This window comes from Pristis pectinata, chromosome 29, assembly GCF_009764475.1.
Source record: "Pristis pectinata isolate sPriPec2 chromosome 29, sPriPec2.1.pri, whole genome shotgun sequence".
Taxonomy (NCBI): Eukaryota; Metazoa; Chordata; class Chondrichthyes; order Rhinopristiformes; family Pristidae; genus Pristis; species Pristis pectinata.
This window is the reverse complement of record NC_067433.1, coordinates 7,557,534-7,577,936: the sequence shown is the minus strand read 5'-3', so window position 1 is coordinate 7,577,936 and position 20,403 is coordinate 7,557,534. Positions and strand designations below refer to the sequence as shown.

Genomic DNA, 20,403 nt, shown 5'->3' with positions numbered 1-20,403 from the left:
TAAAAAGCAAGCTTTTATACTGCAATTCTATATTTTAAAGTTAAATAGTATCAATGTTAAAAGCACCGAAAATAATCAAATTAGTCCTGGTTGCATGAGAATTCCAGATGCATAAATACCAGATAAACGGGAGTTTACTGTAGCCAAACTTTCTATTTACAGCGCAAGGCAAAGTCCATAGCAGAAATACAGGCACAATGAAGCAGTGAATTCATGATCATTCCGGCCTTTAATTTTGCTTCCATTTTTTGTCCAGTGCATTGGCTGGGTTGGATGGAAATCCATAAATAACACCATGTGCCTGAAAGGTTCAGAGAGTAATCCACTCTGTTATATTAGTACCCAGAAACATGGCCACCTGCACACAAGGTGCACAGATGGCCAGTTGCACACATTGTATACAGATGAACAGCTATGTCATTGGCAACCATGAGAACAACCTCTTAAACGAAGGATATTCTGCCGAGGGCAATGGATGCTTCGCTTTGTGCCTGTGGGATATTCAAGGCTGCCTGCCCAGGTAGTGCCACATGCCTGTGTCTCTATGCTGCAGTCGTTAACATTCTGTGCCAAGTGACTGTGTGTCCGTGTAACATATTATTGCACTCCAACACACAGCTCTCCTGTCATCCACTAGATAAAATTTTACAGCACCAGACCATATGAGAGCAAAGCAAAGTAAAGACCACAAGCAAAGCTGAATCTCCTGTGTAAAATACGAGGTAAGCCCGTTAGCATAGTCAGTGAGGAAAATACAACAGCTGGCTCGATACATCAGTTTACCTGGCATCTGGTTAAAATGATCTACCCAAGATGAACTGCAGGAGATAGTAAATCGTTGGCCCAGCTTCAACTTCAGATGTCAACTCATCAATTATTGTATTTGAGGAGACCTTTGCTTATTTGCAAGATCCATTCCAATTTTCAATCAGAATGAAGAGGATTATTAATCTCAATTGCTGCAATACTTTTCGTCAATAAGGGAATGTTCTGACAGACTTCATCGTGTCTCTTGGTTCCCATCCATCCAATACATAATTCTTCAGGCAGCTTCTCCATTTTAATAATGTAACTGGGAACAGTACAAATTGCACTGCCACCTGAGTCTTCAGACTCACCCTTGTTTTTGGGGAAACTAGTTCACTGAGGCAGTCATTCACATGCATATCCTCCGACCTTATTTATTGCATCCGGTGCTCCCAATGTGGCCTCCTCTACATCGGTGAGGCCTGATGCAAACTGGGCGACACCAGTGAACATCTGCACACTGTCTGCTGTAGCTGTCTGTGATGACATTTTTGTAAAATAAAGGGCACAAAGGGTTAGAGCTGCGGAAAGCTTAAAAAGTGCTGAAAAAGATGGTGTACAGAGGTAAGGGTATGGACACACAATATCAGGATAACAAGTCCTTGTTTGGTAAGAACTTGTCAGCAAGTGGTTGCAGATGTCCTTGTAGCCGAGGATAACAAGAAGTACAGATTAAGGAGTGACTGCCATAGACATTGCAAACCGCCATGGAATGTGAACACCCCCATCTCTCACATAGTCGAACTGTATAAATCTGTTAGCTAATCAATGTACAGAAAGACTCCCTTGGACTCTGACCAGCTGTAGCCAACAGTGAGTCGGGGTGACACAGAAGTTTGGTCCTGAAAATGTTCCCGAGTGATGATCGCGGTTTATAGTAATTAAGAATTTGGCAATACCATCGGGATCTCCCAGGTGCCAGCTGTTTTAATTTTCCTCCTCATTCCCACACCAACATGTCTGTCCTCAACCTCCTCTACTGCCAGGGTGAGGCTAAACGTAAACTAGAAGAACAACATCTCATTTTCCGCCTGAGTAGTTTACAACCCGACAGCATGAGCCATGGAGTTCTCCAACTTTGGGTAAACTGCTCCCCCTCTGTCCCTTAGCTCTCCTCTCCTGATCTACACAGTTCTTCCAATACCCACCCGTTTCTTTCCCTCCTCCACCTTCTCAGTCATTCACAATGCATGTCCTCCGACCTTATTTATTGCATCCGGTGCTCCCAATGTGGCCTCCTCTACATCGGCAAAATCACCCACACACTCCTCCCACTGGTTCCCGTCACCACCGTTCCCATCTGCCCTCCCACCTCCCATACTTGGTTCCATGATCCACCGTCCCCTCTTTCACATCCCACCATCTGCAGGCCGTTGTTGCCTCCACCTCTCACCCCCCAGCCTCTGTCACTATTCCCACTCTTCCCGCTCTTCCCGCCTCCATCTGCCTGTCACCCTCCTCACCTGGATCCACCTATTGCCTGCCTGCTCTTGCTCTGTCCCTTCCTTCCACCCCTTTATACAGGCTATCTCCCTTCTATCTTTCAGTCCAGATGAAGGGTCAACTATCCATTTCCCTCCGTAGATGCTGCCTGACCCGCTGAGTTCTTCCAGCTTTTTCTGCACAGCTCACTGAGATGAAGGAAGGAACCTTTCCCGGTGAAGCAATAAGCAGACTGCCAGCTGGGGGCAGGTACTGATCCAAACCAATAGAATTATTTTCTCCCCAACTGCCAATACCTTTACAATTACTGGAGAGCTATATAACATGGCTTTTGCTATAGATGCAGAGCTTGATTCAATGAAGGACATAACCCAGAACTGACTGTTCAAGATCAGTGGTTGGAGAAAGTCAACGAACCTCAAGAAAAACAATATTATTGTTTCAAACTGTTTATAAGGACAGTGGGTGAGACGAAAGCCTGCAAGAAACTTTCACGCACATGAGGTACTGCAGGATCAACTTGTTCTGAACCACGGGAAGAAGAGAGATGGGAAAGTCTAATAGCTTTTTTGAACAGAATAAGAACAGCCATTCTATGACAATCTGAGTTGAAGCAGCAGAATGGAATAAAGATTTGATTAAAGAATTATGTTTCTGATCTCTTGAAACAAGCATTTGAACATTTGAGATTGCTTTAAGGCTGTTAGCACAACTATTGTGTTTCAATGATAACAAAAATAACTTTTAGCACAGTTTAAAGTGTTGGTCGACTTTACCTCTCATTATCCACGATATAAGGGCATTTATACATATTAAAAGGATGCTTTACAATAAAAGCAGCTCTAAAAGGTCCCACAGGGAAAGACTAGCACATGTTAACAGACATTTAACTTAGGTTAATCATCTACAAGAACAAACACAGTGCTTTCAGCACCAAACAAAATAATCAAGAGATACTCAGACACTTCAAGCAGACCACATAGATTTTAGTTTAGCTCTGATAGAAAGGTCCAAATCATTTAAAAAAAAGTGAAGATGTGGCAGTGGTTCTCAAAGAGAATATAATGATAAGATCATAAATGATAAAGCATACATGAGCTCAGGGAACACGCTGTTGGCTACTCAAATGAGTGACTGAGTTGTTCTCATAGTCATTGTACAATCATTACATCAGTCATTGGATAATCTGTTTATCTACTTCCCTCATGGTTGCTGTTCCCGACGCATAACGAATATAAATAAAAGAAGCATTAACAGAGGGCTCATTGTTTCCAGGTTTTGGAGCTGGTTTTGTGGGGTGTATAGCTGGATTACACGGAACAAAGCCCAAAGTGCTGTTAGCTTATTACGAAGCAAAAGTCTTCCTAACCTTGTCCTTCATTGTCAACTGGTAACCACTCAGGCAACTGGAAAAAGCCAATGGTGCACAGAGTGGCAATGCCCGGGCATAGATGCTACAACGAGTGGAAAACAGTACAAAGGTTTCCAACTGCAAGGTGAAACTAATCTAATGCAGTCATCCTTAATCACAGTAAGCACAAACTCTTGTTAATACATGGAGGGAGATGGTACGTAATATCACAGCTGCCTCAATGATTCAATTCTACACTCAATCATCCTATATCTGGCTAATTCTCATTTGAGTAAATCACTAAGGACCCTCACCGTCCAGGACATGCCCTCTTTTTGTTACTATCATTGGGGAGGAGGTATAGGAGTCTGAAGACCCACACTCAACAATTCAGGAACAGCTTCTTCCCCTCCACCATCAGATTTCTGAACCGTCCACAAACCCATGAACACTACCTTGTTAACCCTTTTTTTATTGCATCATTTATTTATTTTTGTAATTTATAGTAATTTTGTGTCTTTGCACTGCACTGCTGCCACCAAAACAACTAATTTCACATTATATAAGTCAGTGATAATAAATCTGATTCTGAACTGGCTGGAGGGGGTAAAGATTGACAGGGAAGGAAGAAAGGAAAAAAATAACGTACCTTATTCCGACATAAAAAGCAGACGATTATGAAAACCAACTCCAGCAACAGCACCACGACCAGCGTCCACTTAAACTGCACAGAAGGAAGCAAAAATAAACAATCAGTTGAAGAGATAACAAGGCTCAGGGTTAAATGGGAACATAGTACTCTGATCAAGTGTGAGACCAGCATCTGTGGCCAACCCACACTGTGGAATGGTTTCCCATTTACTGCTTCCTATGTATGTAGTGGATGGATTTTGGGCTTTTCAAGGCAATGGCTGTTAGAACCCTGGCATTGTGACCAACAATCCCTTTATGCAGTTCCTTTAATGTAATGAGATGGCCCAAGACCATAAACAGAGAAAACTTAGCATTGGCCAAGGAAGGAGCCTTTAGGTCAGGTGACTGGACAACTGGTCAAAGGGGTAGATTTTAAGCTGCATCTTAAAAGAGGAAAGAGAGGTGAGAAGGTTTAGGGAGGAAAATTCAAGCTTGTGGATTCACAGCATGGCTGATAATAGTAGCAACACATAGGAGGGGTGTACACTGGAGGGTGGGGCTTGGCATAGACCAGATCAGGTATGACTTTGTCCACTCAGCCCCAACCTCCTGCTCCATTGTGATCATTCTCCACCCATGATCTGAACTTAACACTGAACTAGAAACAAATGCCCAGAAGGTGGGGTTAGTTCAAAGCAATTTCATAAACACCACAACCTTATGTCTACTTGCATCATACTTTGTTCCAGGAGGTGACAAGACCATGTCTCACCCTCCAACACTCACAGTCACTTCAACCTAAATCAGCCGGTGGCTGGACCTTGCAAGGAAGGAGACTTTAGGTCAGGTGACTGGACAACTGGTCAAAGGGGTAGATTTTAAGCTGCATCTTAAGAGAAGAAAGAGAGGTGAGAAGGTTTAGGGAGGGAAATTCAAGTTTGGGGATTCACAGCATGGCTGATAATAGTAGCAACACATAGGAGGGGTGTACACAAGAGGTGGAGGCTTGGCATAGACCAGATCAGGTATGACTTTCTGGACCTTGCAAGGGCTGGATAAAACCAATCCGGACACACAGTCGGACAGTGGCCTCCGTGCAGAGCACAGTCGGCACTTCAGTTTCATACTCATCTCCCCACAAAACCATCGGTGCTCTGGGCTGAGGCTGACTGACCTGTCGCAGATATTCCTGTTTCACGCCACTTTCATATACGTCCTTGTGAAACTAAATACTCCAGACATTGACAGAAGAGACATATCATTAGCTGAATGTTAAACATCAATTTAGTCCCACTGTAGGGGAAGAAATGCAGCCTTAATACTTTGTAGGTTTAAGCACTGGAGATTTACAATCTGTTACCTATTTGTCACTTCTGCTTAGGGAATAAGATGTATGATAAGACTGCTTCATCATTCATTCCATAATGGAAGAAGATCAGATAGATCACTGACAGTGCCCCAACATGATTGTAGCTCTATTCTCAACATCCATTTCACTTATTACGTAGATACCATGTGTAGGTTGTTCTTTCTGATGATAACTAACAACTATCGGCCTGTGAGTCAGAACATAGAACAGTACAGCACAGGAACAGGCCCTTGGCCCACAATGTCTGTGCCGAACATGATACTGAATTAAACTAATTCTCTTCTGCCTGCACATGATCCATTTCCCTCCATATTCATGTGTTGTATCTGCTTCCACCACTCCCCCCGGCAGCCTGTTCCAAGCCCCTACTGCTTCCTATGTAAAAAACTTGTCCCACACATCTCCTTTAAACTGTCCCCCTCTCACCTTAAATGCATGTCCTCTAGTATTTGACATTTCTACCCCGGGAAAAAAGATTCTGACTGTCTACCCGATCTATGCCTCTCATAATCTTATAAACTTCTGTCAGGTTAAAATTCGATTTCATTTGCTATCTACCTGTTTATGCAACTTGAATATTGTACAATTAAAATTAAAACATAAAGGGAGACGTCTCTCTGACTGAAGGAGACATATCATTAAAAAGAGAAGTGACGTTTATTTCATAATTCTTGATGGAAGAACTTTTCAATCTTTTTCAGGTTACTTTGATTACACAAAACTCCATTTCCCTGAGAAAGTTTAAGATACGATAAGATGGACTCTTGACCTCACAATCTACCTTGTTATGACCTCGCACCTTATTGTCTACCTGCACTGCACTTCCTCTGCAGCTATTACACTTTATTCTGCATTCTGTTATTGTTTTACCTTGTACTACCTCAATGCACTGTGTAATGAATTGATTTATATGAATGGTATGCTAGACTAGTTTTTCACTGTACCTTGGTACATGTGACAATAATAAACCAATTCCAAATCCATTCTATTCAGAACTTTGCCAATGAGGAATGTCTCTCACTCTCTCCTCTCTTGTTTCTCATCTGCCTCAGCCAATATTAACAGCCACACATTTACCTACATCTATAAATGTATTCACTTTAACTCAATCCCAATCTCCCAAAGGACTCTGATGCACTGTTATTCAATACCAGCTGTGGGCTCAGTAGAAGCACTTCTGCTTTTGAGTGCTGCATTCTCTGAGGAACAACAGCGAGGGAGTGCCACAGTGTTAAAGGGACAGCACTGAGTGAGCACTACACTGTTGGAGGTGCAGTACTGAGGGAGTTCCTCACTGTCAGAGGCACTGTACTGAGGCAATACCAGACAAATAGTAGTGAGGGAATGTCACACTGTCGACAGGACAACACAGTGGCACACTGTTGGAGGTACAGCGCTGAGAGATTACCTCACTGTCAGACCGACAGCATTGAGGTAGGGCATCATGTCGAATGGATAGTACTGAGGAAATACTGCACGGTCGGAGGAAGTGTAATGAGGCTGCACCACACACTTGGAGGAAGAGCACTGTGACACATTGTTGGTGGGACAACACTGAGTTATTGCCACACTTTCAGAGGGACTGTACCAAAGGAATGCTGCATGGACGAGCCACTGCACTATGGTGGGACAGGACAGAGGGACTGCACACTGTCAATGCAACAGTATCAAAGGAATGCTGTACTGTCAGACAGACAGTATTGAGGGAGAACCATACTGTCAAAGAGACAATACTGAGGGAGCACCACACTTTCCAAGCAGCAGTACAGAGGAAGCATTGCACTGTTGTAACCAACATACTAAGGGAAGTGCGGTACTGTCAGAGATGGCACTGAGGGTGCACTGCACAGTTGAGGTGCAGTACTGAGGAACATTGCACTATCACATATGCTATCTTTGAGAAAGTAAGTTCAAAAAGAATCCAATAATAAAAGAGAAAGTGCTGGAACTACTCAGCAGGTCAGACAACACCTGTGGAGGAAGTAAAAGAGCTAATGTTTCAACTTCTAATGACTGGAGAAGCTGGGCATGTTTGCCTCAGAATAGAAGAAGTTGAAAGGAAATCAGATGGAAGCATTTAAAATCATAGAGGGTAAAAAAAACAAGCAGAGGATGAGAGAACTGTTCTCATTGGCAGTGGGAGCAAGAACCAAAGAAGACAGACTTTAAGTCTTTGGTTAAAAAAAACAAAAGTGACTTGAGGAAAAGCCTCTTTTCATGCAGTGGGTGGTTTGGTCTGGAACACAATCTCTGGGGAAGTCGTGAAGGCAGTTTCAATCGCGAAGCTTGGTCAATATTCGAAAAGGAAGAACTTGCATGGCTTTGGAGAGACAAGGGGAATGGGAGTAGCCAGATTGCTTTTAATTGACCAGGTATGGACTTGATGGGCTGAATGGCTCCTTCTGTGCTAGAACTTTTCTAGGATCTGTGTGAAGAGCAAGAGAAAGGAGAGGGAAAGATGAGAGAGCAGACTGAGGATGAAAGAAAAACACAGGAAGAAAAAGACCAAAAGAAGTAGGAAATTGAAAGCAAAATAAAAGGAAGAGGGAGGAAAGTCCCTCAGTGCTCAGCCTGGGTTGATTCCAGATGTGCTTTGCTGGCTGCTGTGCAGTTTGGGAGTTAAAACAAGAGGAAAGGTTATGAAGAAGTCTGAATTAATTGCCTTCTGGAGATACAAGAGACTGCAGAAGCTGGAATCCAGAGCAACAAACAATCTGCTGGAGGAACTCAGCAGTCGAGCAGCATCTGTGGTCCCTGATGCAGGGTATCAACCCAAACGTCGACAAATTTCCTCCCCAAAGATGCTGCTCGACCCGCTGAGTTCCTCCAGCAGATTGTTAATTTCTGTCTGCACATTTTCCTTCATTGTTTTGGGCCTTTGATTTGTTCTAACAGTGGAAAGGATGCATACAACAGATAAAATGACAAGTTTAGTGCCAGAAAGTATGAAGTTCAGATCCTACAGAACACAAGAGAAAAATAGTGATAATTAAGTATCCTGAAACATCAGTCATATTCTTGCCACAGATGATACAAGAAAAGGTACGACATAAAACAATGACAACTAGAATCTTGAAAAGCAAAGTGTCTATCACTATAGCACAAACTCTCAGCATGAGAAACATTCCAACTTTGAAATATCTCTGGGTAGAAGTTGTTCTGCTGCTGATTGTCAGTGACAGTGGATATGAGCAATGCTCAGGGATGAGCCTGCTCTGCTCTGAGGCCTGCTCTTTGGGGCTCTATGGGGCACTGGTGAGACCTCATTTGGAATACTGTGTGCAGTTTTGGGCCCCTTATCTTGGGAAGGATGTACTGATGTTGGAGGGGGTTCAGAGAAGATTTACGAGGATGATTCCCGGAATAAGAGGGCTTACATACGATGAGCGATTGTCGGCTCTTGGACTGTACTCATTGGAGTACAGAAGAATGAGAGGGGACCTCATAGAAACATTCAGATGTTGAAAGGACTGGACAGAGTAGATGTGGCTAAGTTGTTTCCCTTGGTGGGTGAGTCCAGGACTAGAGGGCATAGTCTTAGAATTAGAGGGTATCCATTTAGAACAGAAATGAGAAGAAATTTCTTTAGCCAGAGGGTCGTGGATTTATGGAGTTCGTTGCCACATACAGCTGTGGAGGCCCGATCATTGGGGGTGTTTTAAGGAGGAGATTGATCGGTATCTAATTAGTCAAGGTATCAAGGGATATGGGGAAAAGGCCTGGAATTGGGTCTAGATGGGAATAGTTTACCTCATGGTGAGGTAGCCGAGCAGACTTGATGGGCGGAATGGCCTACTTCTGCTCCCTTGTCTTGTGATCTTCCGGTTGCTGGTAGTCCCCAGAACAATTAGCAGAATATCCAGTCCTTTTACTGTTTGCTGCTTCTGGGAGCTTGCTGAGCATGGATGGTAGCAACAAAAGCAATGATTGCTCTTCAAAAATCACACTGTTGCATCATGGTCTGGTACGGTAATTTGAATGCGCAGGAACATAAGAAGCTGCAGAGAGTAGTGAACTCAGCTCAATATATCACGGGCACATATATCCCCACCATCGGTAGTATCTACATGAGGCGCTGCCTCAAGAAGGCAACATCCGTCATCAAAGATCCCCATCATCCGGGCCATGCCACCTTCTCACAGCTCCCATTGGGCAGCAGGTACAGAAGCCTGAAGTCCCACATCACCAGGTTCAAGAACAGCTACTTCCCGTCAACCATTCGGTTCTTGAACCAACCTAATCACTACAGTTTAGCAGCATTATGACCACTTTGTTCACTTTGCAATAAAATGGACTTCATTGTTTTTATTGTAATTGTGTTCTTTCTTGCAAAAATTGTGTATAATTTATGTTTATGTTTTTCTTGTGAATGCTGTTTATCTGATGCTATGTGCCTGTGATGCTGCTGCAATTAAGTTTTTCATTGCACCTGTGCACATATGTACTTGTGCATATGACAATAAATTCGACTTTGACCTTGACTTTGTTGGTTGTTGAGATGTCTGGGATTCTCCTGGAAACGTCAGTGAGCGAGTTAAGTAAACAATCTTTCCCAGCCTCCCATTCAGTTTCATTTATTGTCATTCAGGGTAAATACAGAGCCTCTGCCTCTCAATACTTGCCTGGGCTGTACATGCAGCAAAGTGGCAGTGAGATAAAACTATCCCTGAACGTTTGCTCTCAGCAATGCTGATAAGGCAGCATTATATCCCAGCCTCAGTTGCCCTCATGTTTTGAAGCTTGGGCATATTACTGACTGATGTAATCACTGATATTACTGAGGAATATATAGAAACATAGAAAACCTACAGCACAATACAGGCCCTTCGGCCCACAAAGCTGTGCCAAACATGTCCCTACCTTAGGGATTATTAGGCTTACCCATAGCCCTCTATTTTTCTAAGCTCCATGTACCTATCCAAAAGTCTCTTAAAAGACCCTATTGTATCCGCCTCCACCACTGTTGCTGGCAGCCCATTCCACGCACTCACCACTCTCTGAGTAAAAAACTTACCCCTGACATCTCCTCTGTACCTACTCCCCAGCACCTTAAACCTGTGTCCTCTTGTGGCAACCATTTCACCCTGGGAAAAAAAATATACGGATATTACTTTGGAATTGGCACCACAAATTATAACAAGGCTTGTACACCAAGTATATTACTGAGGGATACAAAAGCGGTATATTACTGAGTGACATGCACCAGGGATATTACTGAAGGATGTGTACTGGGTTATTTTTGTGTCATGCACAGTTGGAATATTACTCTGTGATATGCACTGGGCATATTACTGAGGGACACAACACAGAGATTACTGAGCAACATGTAGTGAGGATATGCATATTGGGAATATTACTGCATGAAGTGCATGGGGTTATAATTGAGTGATAAAGAGTTTGGATATTTCAGCATTAACATCTTGGATGACCTGTCCTGGGCCCAGCACATAGATGCAATCATGAAGAAGGTATGCCAGCGCCTCTACTTTCTTAGAAGGTTAAGGAAATTTGGCATGTCACCAAATACTCTAACAAACTTCTATAGATGCACTGTTGAAAATATTGACTGTTTGCATTGAAGTAGTACGGTACAGCAATTCCAATGCACATGAATGCAAGAGGCTGCAGAGGGTGGTGGACACAAGCCAGTCCATCATGGGCACCAGGAGATGCTGCATCAAGAAGGCAGCATCTATCACCAAGGATCCCCACCTTCTGGATCATGCCCTCTTCTCGCTGCTCCCATCAGGCAGAAGGTATAGAAGACTGGTCCCATACCATCAGGTTCAGAACAGCTACTTTCCCACAACCATCAGGTTCTTGAACCAACCTGAACAGCCCTAACCCTACCTCAGCAATGGAATACTATGGACTACCTCTTGCACTGCCAATCTCTAATTGTGCCTTTTTTTTGCACTAAGGCCTTGTTTTTGCACAGTCTTTTTTTATCCCCTCTCTCTCTTCACTGTCTTGTATAATTTACGTACAATTTAATGCTATGTGTTGCATGAACCTTACATGCCTGTGATGCTGCTGCAAGGAAGTTTTTCATTGTACCTGTACTTTACCGTACTTTATGCACATGACAATAAACTCAACTTGAATTGATATGCACTAGGAATATTACTGAGGGATGTGCTCCAGTATATATTACTGAGATGTGTACACCAGGGATATCATAGAGTGATGCACACTGCAGAGATTACTGAGCAATGTGCACCAGGGATATGACTGGGGGTTATGCGAAACTGGCTGTTTCTTCTTGGCACTGTAGGTGCTGCACACAGGTTCAAATGCACTTTAACAAACTGCATCGGAGTTAAGCAATAAGAATCTGAGAGCATTTCTTTTCCAACAACTCATCTTGCCATTTACGTAATGACTCTTTCACAGTGCAAAACACAACCCAGTGTCAGGCACTGATGTGAATTTCTCAGAAGGACTTTTCCCATTTTTCAACTGAGTACTCATTGGTAAATCGACCACAGTTGAATTTAAATAAAGGCCAGGAGATTAAGCAATCATCTCATTAAAAAAAAACAAGGTTTATGGATCTTACTTCCTTTTGGATTATTCAATGCTAAATTTGATTTAATTACTAACTTGCTTTATCTCTCCCCTGAGTCAGCAAAGTTAACAACTGTGCACAGAACTCCTTTAATGGTTCAGAATGTTTTTCCACAGAGAGCCCACACAGAGCAGAAATATCCCTCATTGGCTCATCTCACCCAGACGAATGGAAGAATACTAAGTAGGAGTGGGAGGAGGCTATTCAGCCCCTCCAACTTGCTCCTACTTCCAATAAGACCATAGCTGATCTTACCTTGGCCCCTGAGCTCCACTTTCCTGCCTGATCCTCATATCCCAGCTCCCCATTGACCAAAACTGTTGTCTGCTCAGGTGCATGACCCTCTGGTCTCTGCTGTCTTATAATCTTGAGCTCAACACTAGCTTGCGTGACTAGGGGCATGGGAATCAATGAGTAGGTATGATTGCAGGGCTGACTCTGTTTACACTTCACGTTGCCTCGAGAAAGCAGCCAACATAACCAAGGGTCTCTCCCACCCCAGTCATTTTCTCTTCTCCCCTCTCCTGTCAGGCAGAGAATACAAAAGCTTGAGAGCACGAATCACCAGATTCAAGGACAGTTTCTATCTCACTGTTATCAGACTCCTGAATAGACCTCCCATACACTAAAAGATGAGCTCTTGATCTGCCAATCTACCTCATCATGGCCCTTGCACTTTATTTGTCTACCTGAACTGAACTTTCTCTGTAACTGCAAGATTATATTCTGTCAGATCAGATTCTCCTGTCTGGTTCCATCTTCTACAGTCCTTTGCCTCTTCCACCTATCACCTCCCAGCTTTTCACTGTATCTTGGTACATGTGACAATAATAAACCAATAGCGATAAAGGAGTGGTGTGGCCACAGACATTCAAGACAGATTTATCCCCTTCTACCCTACCCTGCCCATGGCAGCCTAAAGCCACTGTACTGGGGCTTCACGGTGGTCAGTGCAGGAATGCCATGGCAGCTGTGGAGCTCTGCATACAGAGACACGCAGGCAACGTTTTGAAGGAGGAAAAAAAGGTGCCAACTTCCTGCTTTTTAAGGGTTAATTTCACTAATCCGGTGATGTTTTTCAGGTCCCCAGAATGGGCACTTGCCCAGTCACAGCGCCAGTTTTACCATATAAAAATATGGGCGGAGTGCAGAATCCCATCAATTACCCAGTGATTATCATTTTGCTGGCTGCAGGAACCCTTGTGCACAAATTGGCCTCTACATTTCCATTGTGACTACACTTAAAGATATCTTATTGTCAGAGGAGGAATCAGTTACAATTGCTATGCAAGTCTTAATCTGCACAAATAGGATTAGTGTCTAACAATTTTTGATCTCTCAATCTACCTTATCATGGCCCTTGCACCTTATTTGTCTACCTGCACTGTACTTACTCTGTAAATGTGACACTATTTTCTGCATTCTGTTATTGTTTTTCCTCTTTACTACCTCAATGTAATTATGTATGGAATGATCTGTCTGGATGGCTTGCAAAACAAAGCTTTTCACTGTATCTCAGAACATGTGACAATAATAAACCAATTACAAATTAGATGAGCAAAAAAGTTCGGCAAAGACACAGTGGGTCAAAGGGCCTGTTTCTATGACTATAAAAAGTTTTGGAGTGTTCTGAGGTTGTAAAAGGCACTATCAAAATGAAAATCCCCAGTGCCACCCACAGCAAACCAACTGTCATAATGACTTCAACACGGATAAATTAATATTGTTTGGAAAAGAAACACTGAGCCAAAATTGTATTTGTTTGATTCAGTGAGGTACTTAAATAAACATGCTATTCTAATAAAGAATTCCCATTACCAGACACTTTAGTGCTTTGAAGAGCTGAATCACCATAACTCTCCATTGCCCTCCCCCACCTTCTCTGCAATCTGGACTAACATTTTTTCTCTCTTTCTCAATTCTAATGAAGGGGTCTTCATCCTAAAACATTAACTATTTTTCTCTTTCCACATTTGCTGCCTGACCTGCTGAGCTTTTCCAATATTTTCTGTTTTTAATCACCAGGACGTTCGTTTTGTGCTAAATATTGAGGCTGTTCAAAAAAGGCAAGGTCTTCTGTGAAGAAATGAGGGATAGACTGCGCATTTACTTAATATTGATGATGTGAATCAGCTAATAAAGTACATTTGTCATACAGTCACAGTTACAATGAAGGAAGCGTGGGTTAATGAACGAAAACTGATATGGATTTGTTAAAGGCAAATTGCATTTGACTAATTCGATTGAGTTCTTTGGTAAAGTGGTAGAGGTGGTGGGCGAGGAGTGCATGGCTGATGCTGTGTATATGGACTTTCAAAAGGTGTTTGAAAATGTTAACAAAATGGAAAACTAGATACTGAAAGGGGCAACACACAAAGGAGCTGGAGGAACTCAGTGCGTCAGGCACCATCTATGGAGGGAAATGGACAGTCAACGTTTCAGGTTGAAACCCTTCATCAGGATTGGAAAGAAAGTGGGGAGGTAGCCAGTATAAAAAGGTGGGGGGAAGGGGTGAAGCAAGAGCTGGCAGGTGATAGGTGGATCCAGGTGAGGGGGGTGATAGGCAGGTGAGTCAGAGGGGAGAGCAAGAATGGAAGGCGATAGATGGAAGTAACAAAGGGCTGAAGAAGCTGGAATCTGATCAGAGAGGACAGTGGAACATGGAATAAAGCGAAGGAGGTGAGGAGAGGAACCGGTTGGAGGAATGTGTCAGTGATGGGCAGATCCACAGGGTGGGAACATCAGACTGAAAGGGGCAGTGTGGATGTGATATTGGTCAGGGGAGTGGCAGGGAATTACTATTTTTCAGACTGGAAGGACGTGTGAAATATAGCTCCTCACGGAATGGGAATTAGAAGCACTTCTCTTTTGTAAAGTAGTAATGACCAAGACTCCAGTGTACAGGGAACAATTTTAAAGCTTGTAAATGATACAATAGTCAGAAATATATTAATTAATAAGGGTAGAATCAGATTTTGGGGGACATCTGGCTGAAAGTTAACACAGAGACTTAATCGATGAATCACGCTTATGGAAGGAATGAGGAGAGCCAATGTATTGGTATTGGTTTTATTATTGTCATGTGTGTGGAGATACAGAGAAACACTTTTGTTTGCACACATCGAGGCAGTAAAAGAAAAAGGATGCAGAATATAGTGTTGAAGCTACAGATAGAATGCAGTGCAGTTAGACAAATAAAAAGTTTAAAAGCCACAATGAGGTAGATTGGGAGATAAAGAGTTTATCTTTAGCGTATGAGAGGTTCATTCAAGAGTCTGATAACAGAGGGATAGAAGCTGTCCTTGAGGTTGGTGGTAGGTGCATTCAAGCCTTTGTATCTTCTGCCCGACGGGAGAGGGGAAGGAGAGAGAATGACCAGGGTGGGAGAGGTCCTTGATTGTGTTGGCTGCTTTCCTGAGGCAGTGGGAAGCGTAGACTGAGTCAATGGAGGGGAGGCTGGTTTGCTTGATGGACTGGGCTGTGTTCACAACTCTCTGCAATTTCTTGTGGTCTTAGGCAGAGTATTTGCCATACCAAGCTGTGATGCATCTGGATAGGAGTAATTTTTTTTTTAAATGGGTAGAGAAGCAGAGAACATTTGTAGTGGACACAACTCTGTGAAAGAGGCAGGTCACGTTGAGCAGGTTATTAAAAACGATCTAAAGGATGTCCTAGTTTCATGGAGACAAAAATTACAAGAACAGGAAAGTTATGTGAAATGTTTGTAAAGCAGTGGAGCGAGACTTGAACCCTGAATCTTCTGACTCTGGGACAAGAAAGCTGATTGACTGTGAAATGAGTCATAAGAAAAACTGATTTGTCTTCCCAAACCACTCTACAATTTGCAAAATAAAACACTTGCTGTATAATAAGCGTGGGTTAAGGGCTGATTGTTTTTGCTATGTGATCAGGGGTTACCTGTGTGTGTTTGGACAGAAGTTGGAGGTGGGTGCTGTTGGACTGTGCGTCAATGACAGTGATTTTCCTTATATACAGACCTCCACAGGGATCGTTAGTACAATGAGTCTCAAATCCTGCAATTAGTTGGAAAATGTTAAATTAGGTGTGAGCCATTTGTGTTAATTAGATTCTTCAGACTCAGGACCGGTGTGTTGGTTGGGAGGACACAGGAATCCTATTGATCCCCAATCCAACCCAAGACCTGTGTCCTCGCTGTGTTCTCCCCCCCCCCCCACCCCATGTTCTGCCCACCCACAGTTGACCCAGCAGCTCTGTGCCGACTTGTACAATGTGAGCAACCCCCATAGTGCCATGTTCAAATTACTCCATCCACCACTCCTGGCAAATGCTCTGCCTGAGACAGCAAGAAACGGCAGAGTGTTGTGGACACAGCTTAGCACATCACAGAAACCAGCCTCCCCTCCATGGACTTTGTCTACACTTCTCGCTGCCTCGGTAAAGCAGCCAACATAATCAAAGACCCCACCCACCCCGGACATTCATTCTTCTCCCCCCTCCCATCGGGCAGAAGATGCAAAAGCCTGAAAGCACGTACCAACAGGCTCAAGGACAGCTTCTATCCTGCTGTCATAAGACTATTGCACTGTCCCCTAGTATGATAAGGTGGACTCTTGACCTCACAATCTACCTCGTATTGCCTTGCACGTTACTCTGCACTTATTCTGCATTCTGTATTGTTTTACCTTGTACCATCTCAATGCACTGTTGTAATGAAATGATCTGCAATGGACAGCACGCAAAACAAGCTTTTCACTGTACTTCAGTACATGTGACAACAATAAACTAATTTACCAATTTACCTACTTTCAGCTCACACTCTACACCTCTCCCCACCTACCCAACATTGGTAATTGGTAAATTATTGTCACATGTACCAAGATACAGTGAAAAAACTTAGTTTTTGCAAGCCATCCATACAGATCATTTCAAAACATAAATAAATTGAGGTAGTACAAAGGGAAAAGCAATAACAGAATGCAGGATATAGTGTAACAGTTACAGAGAAAGTACAGTGCAGGTAGACAATAAGGTGCAAGGGCCATGATGAGGTAGAATGTGAGGTCAAGAGTTCATCTTTAATGTACAAGAGGTCTGTTCAAGAGTCTTATAACAGCGGGATAGAAGCTGTACTTGAGCCTGGTGGTGCATGTTTTCAAGCTTTTGTAACTTCTTCCTGATGAAAGGGGAGAGAAGAGAGAAAGTCTGGGGTGGGAGAGATCTTTGATTATGCTGGCTGCTGTTCTGAGGCAGCGGGAAGTGTAAACAAGAATCCATGGAGGGGAGGCTGGTTTTCATGATGGACTGAGCTGTGTCCATAACTCTCTGTAGTTTCTTACGGTCTCGGGCAGAGCAGTTACCATACCAAGCTGTGATGCATCCAGATAGAATGCTTTCTATGGTGTAGATATAAAAGTTGGAAGGTCAATGGGGACACTGAAGGGTGTGTCATTCAGCATTATTCTCCTCAGCTCTGTGCCTGCCTCTGCTTTGTGCCTTCCCTCCACTGCACAATGACCTTCTCATGTGCAGTTCCCAACCCGCACAGTGCCACACGGCAAACAGTGCCCAATCAACCCCATAGGCTCTGCCCATCATCCAGTGCTTTGTAAGGCTGGCCATCATTGGAACCTGCCAAGTCAGTATAGGAAGAAAGAGATGCCTTGCCTTGACAAACAGCTCCCACTGCTTCCCACTCTGACTGCTCCACAGTGGCAGCTCCCCTGCTCATCTTGGTCTAAGTGGCTGTATTTGATTCACTGCTCGGAGACAAGTTCCACCAAGTCAGCACCTACATTTGGTCCATATTCAAGGAACCATGAATACAGGTGTGGTACCCAAATTCAGAACCTCAACCGGTCTATTAGTTTTGTCCACAGCACCTTCCCAGATAGTATCATTAGTTTGCCATCCAGACAAGATCAATCAGCCATTGATTGAACTCATGCATGTCTTTGGGATGTGGGAGCACCAGGAGGAAACCCACGCAGTCACAGGGAGAATGTGCAAACTCCACACAGAGCACTCTACACACAGAGGCATGGATAGGGTAGAATCTTTTCCCCAGGGTAGAAATGTCACACACCAGAGAACATAATTTTAAAGGTGAGGGGGGTACTTTAAAGCCAACATGAGGGGTAAGTTTTTTTTAAAAACGCAGAGTGGTAGGTGCCTGGAAAGGGTTACCAGAAGTAGTAGTGGAAGTTTTGTGGAGTTTAAGAGGCTTTTAAACAGACACATGAGTATAAAGGGAATGGAGGGATATGGATGATACACAGGAGTATAAATTGTATAAATTGGCATCAAGATTGGCACAACAATAGCATCAAGATCGGCACAACATTGTGGGCTGAATGGCCTGTGCAGTGCTGTAGTGTTCTATGTGCTATGTTGTATGATGACCTGAGCTGTTGCTGTGGCTATCATCTACCAAATGCAGGGGCAACAATCGCCAAAGGATTGAGACATTGGGAAGGCTTCAAGGTACTGACATTTCAATAATAACAAAGAATTGTTGCTGCAATGCTGTTGATAGACCCAAATTTGTATCTTTGTCCCAAATTTGATACAATCATTTGTTTGGGGACAAAATACCATCTGCTATGTTAAAACACCACTTGGTTCCTCAGATTCAGAGGGCCTTGATTGCTTTGGGTGAAAAGAGAAAAAGGAGTTTGCAGTTATTGAATGCCCTACCCAAGTCAGAAATGAAGCTCTCCTGCATTGGGGTCACTCTTGCTATGTTGCAGACGGAGTAGCCAATTTGTGCACAGTAAGCTCCCACCAACAGCGGTGTGGTAATGAGAAGGTAATCAACATTCATTTTACCGTGATATTAGATGAGGATAGCAAGACAACTCCCATACTCTTCCTCAAAGTTGTGTCATGGGACATTACGAGAGTACAGGGAGGGAGGCTTGCTTCAATGGAACCAACAACTGGGAGAGACACTTGCTTTTTCTCCCCTTTATTGTTGAAAAATCTGTCTCCTGGACATCTGGATTTGAATGTTTCTTGGTTTCAGAGAAAACTAAGAATTCAGTCCTGGTATCTTTCTGGGCAGGGGCAGCTCCTTTCACAGAATAAGAGCCTCATCACTCTTCTCCAGTCTCAAAAGCAGAATGAATTTCCACTGCCAGTAAAAAATTCTCTGCCTTCTTGTCTGGCCAGCAGGATCTCAGTGGGCTGGTCACATTTTCAAGTTTACAATGTCTGTACGCTCAGCTGAAGAAATACTTGCAGTTATATACCACCTTTCATTGCTTTAGGACATCCAAAGTCACTTTCAAGCCAATAATTTTGGAGCTTTGCTACCGTTGTAAGGTAGGGAAATATATTGGCCAATTTCCCTGTAGCTAACTCCTATAAAACCCAATGATAATATAATGTGCTGAAGTAATATTGAATGAAGGATAAATATTAGCACTGAGGATAGCCAAACTTCTCACAGAATTTTAGGAAATGCACATCAATTAGCACATAAACAAAACAACTTGACACTGTGCCCAAAGGCATTGGATAAGATGCTAAAAACAAATGGGATGCTTACCATTCAGAAGCATTTCTGTGCATAAATGTATAAGGGCCACACAAAGGAACCTGTCAATTAATTCAACACAATAACTGGCAGTTGGATGAAACATCCCATTTATTTCTATGGAAACCACTTCAGAATTATTCTACCCATGTTTACAAAGGGTGTCCTAATTCATTGGTTTCATCTTGTTTTTGTTCTTTGTTTTGATACCTAGTTAATGAACGTCCATAACTTCAACGTTTGCCATGGCTTCACTGTTGAATGACAATGACCTTAGTTATCACAATTGCATTGGAAATGAGTCTGCAGTACTTGAGTTCCAACTGCTCATGTTAATTCTTTACCATTTGCAACCTACAGTAAACGTTGTATGTGTTAACTTAAAGAGCAGTGGGTGAATCAATATCGTGACTGTGGTTGCAACACTGAAAGACAAAGAAGATTTTACTTCCTTCATGTCACTGTGCCAGCTGATGAGTTGGAGGGTGGGGCATAATTTACAGCAGGACTCACAGCAAACCATATATAAATTACCTATATGGTCCATCTATCAATACCATGAGCAGAAACTTGTGAACTACAGCAATGCCTTCTGCTAAAGACAGGGCATTTTTTTTCCTGGCAAAACACAGTGTGTGGAGGATAGCCGCATATTGAAGATTGTAGGAAATAGGAACAGTAGTAGACCACACAACTTTTTTAGGTTGCTCTACCAT

At 43.1% G+C, this 20,403-nt stretch overlaps 1 protein-coding gene across 4 annotated transcripts in view; it reads right to left on the bottom strand.

Annotated features, from left to right (window-relative positions):
* zgc:110329 (uncharacterized protein LOC550500 homolog) overlaps positions 1 to 20,403 on the bottom strand; it is a 185,715-nt gene that overhangs the window by 116,521 nt on the left and 48,791 nt on the right. For all 4 annotated transcript variants that reach the window (XM_052040874.1, XM_052040876.1, XM_052040877.1 and 1 more), the window contains one exon: positions 4,251 to 4,325. In XM_052040874.1, the coding sequence (XP_051896834.1) occupies positions 4,251 to 4,325 (75 nt within the window). The remainder of the gene's footprint in view (positions 1 to 4,250; positions 4,326 to 20,403) is intronic.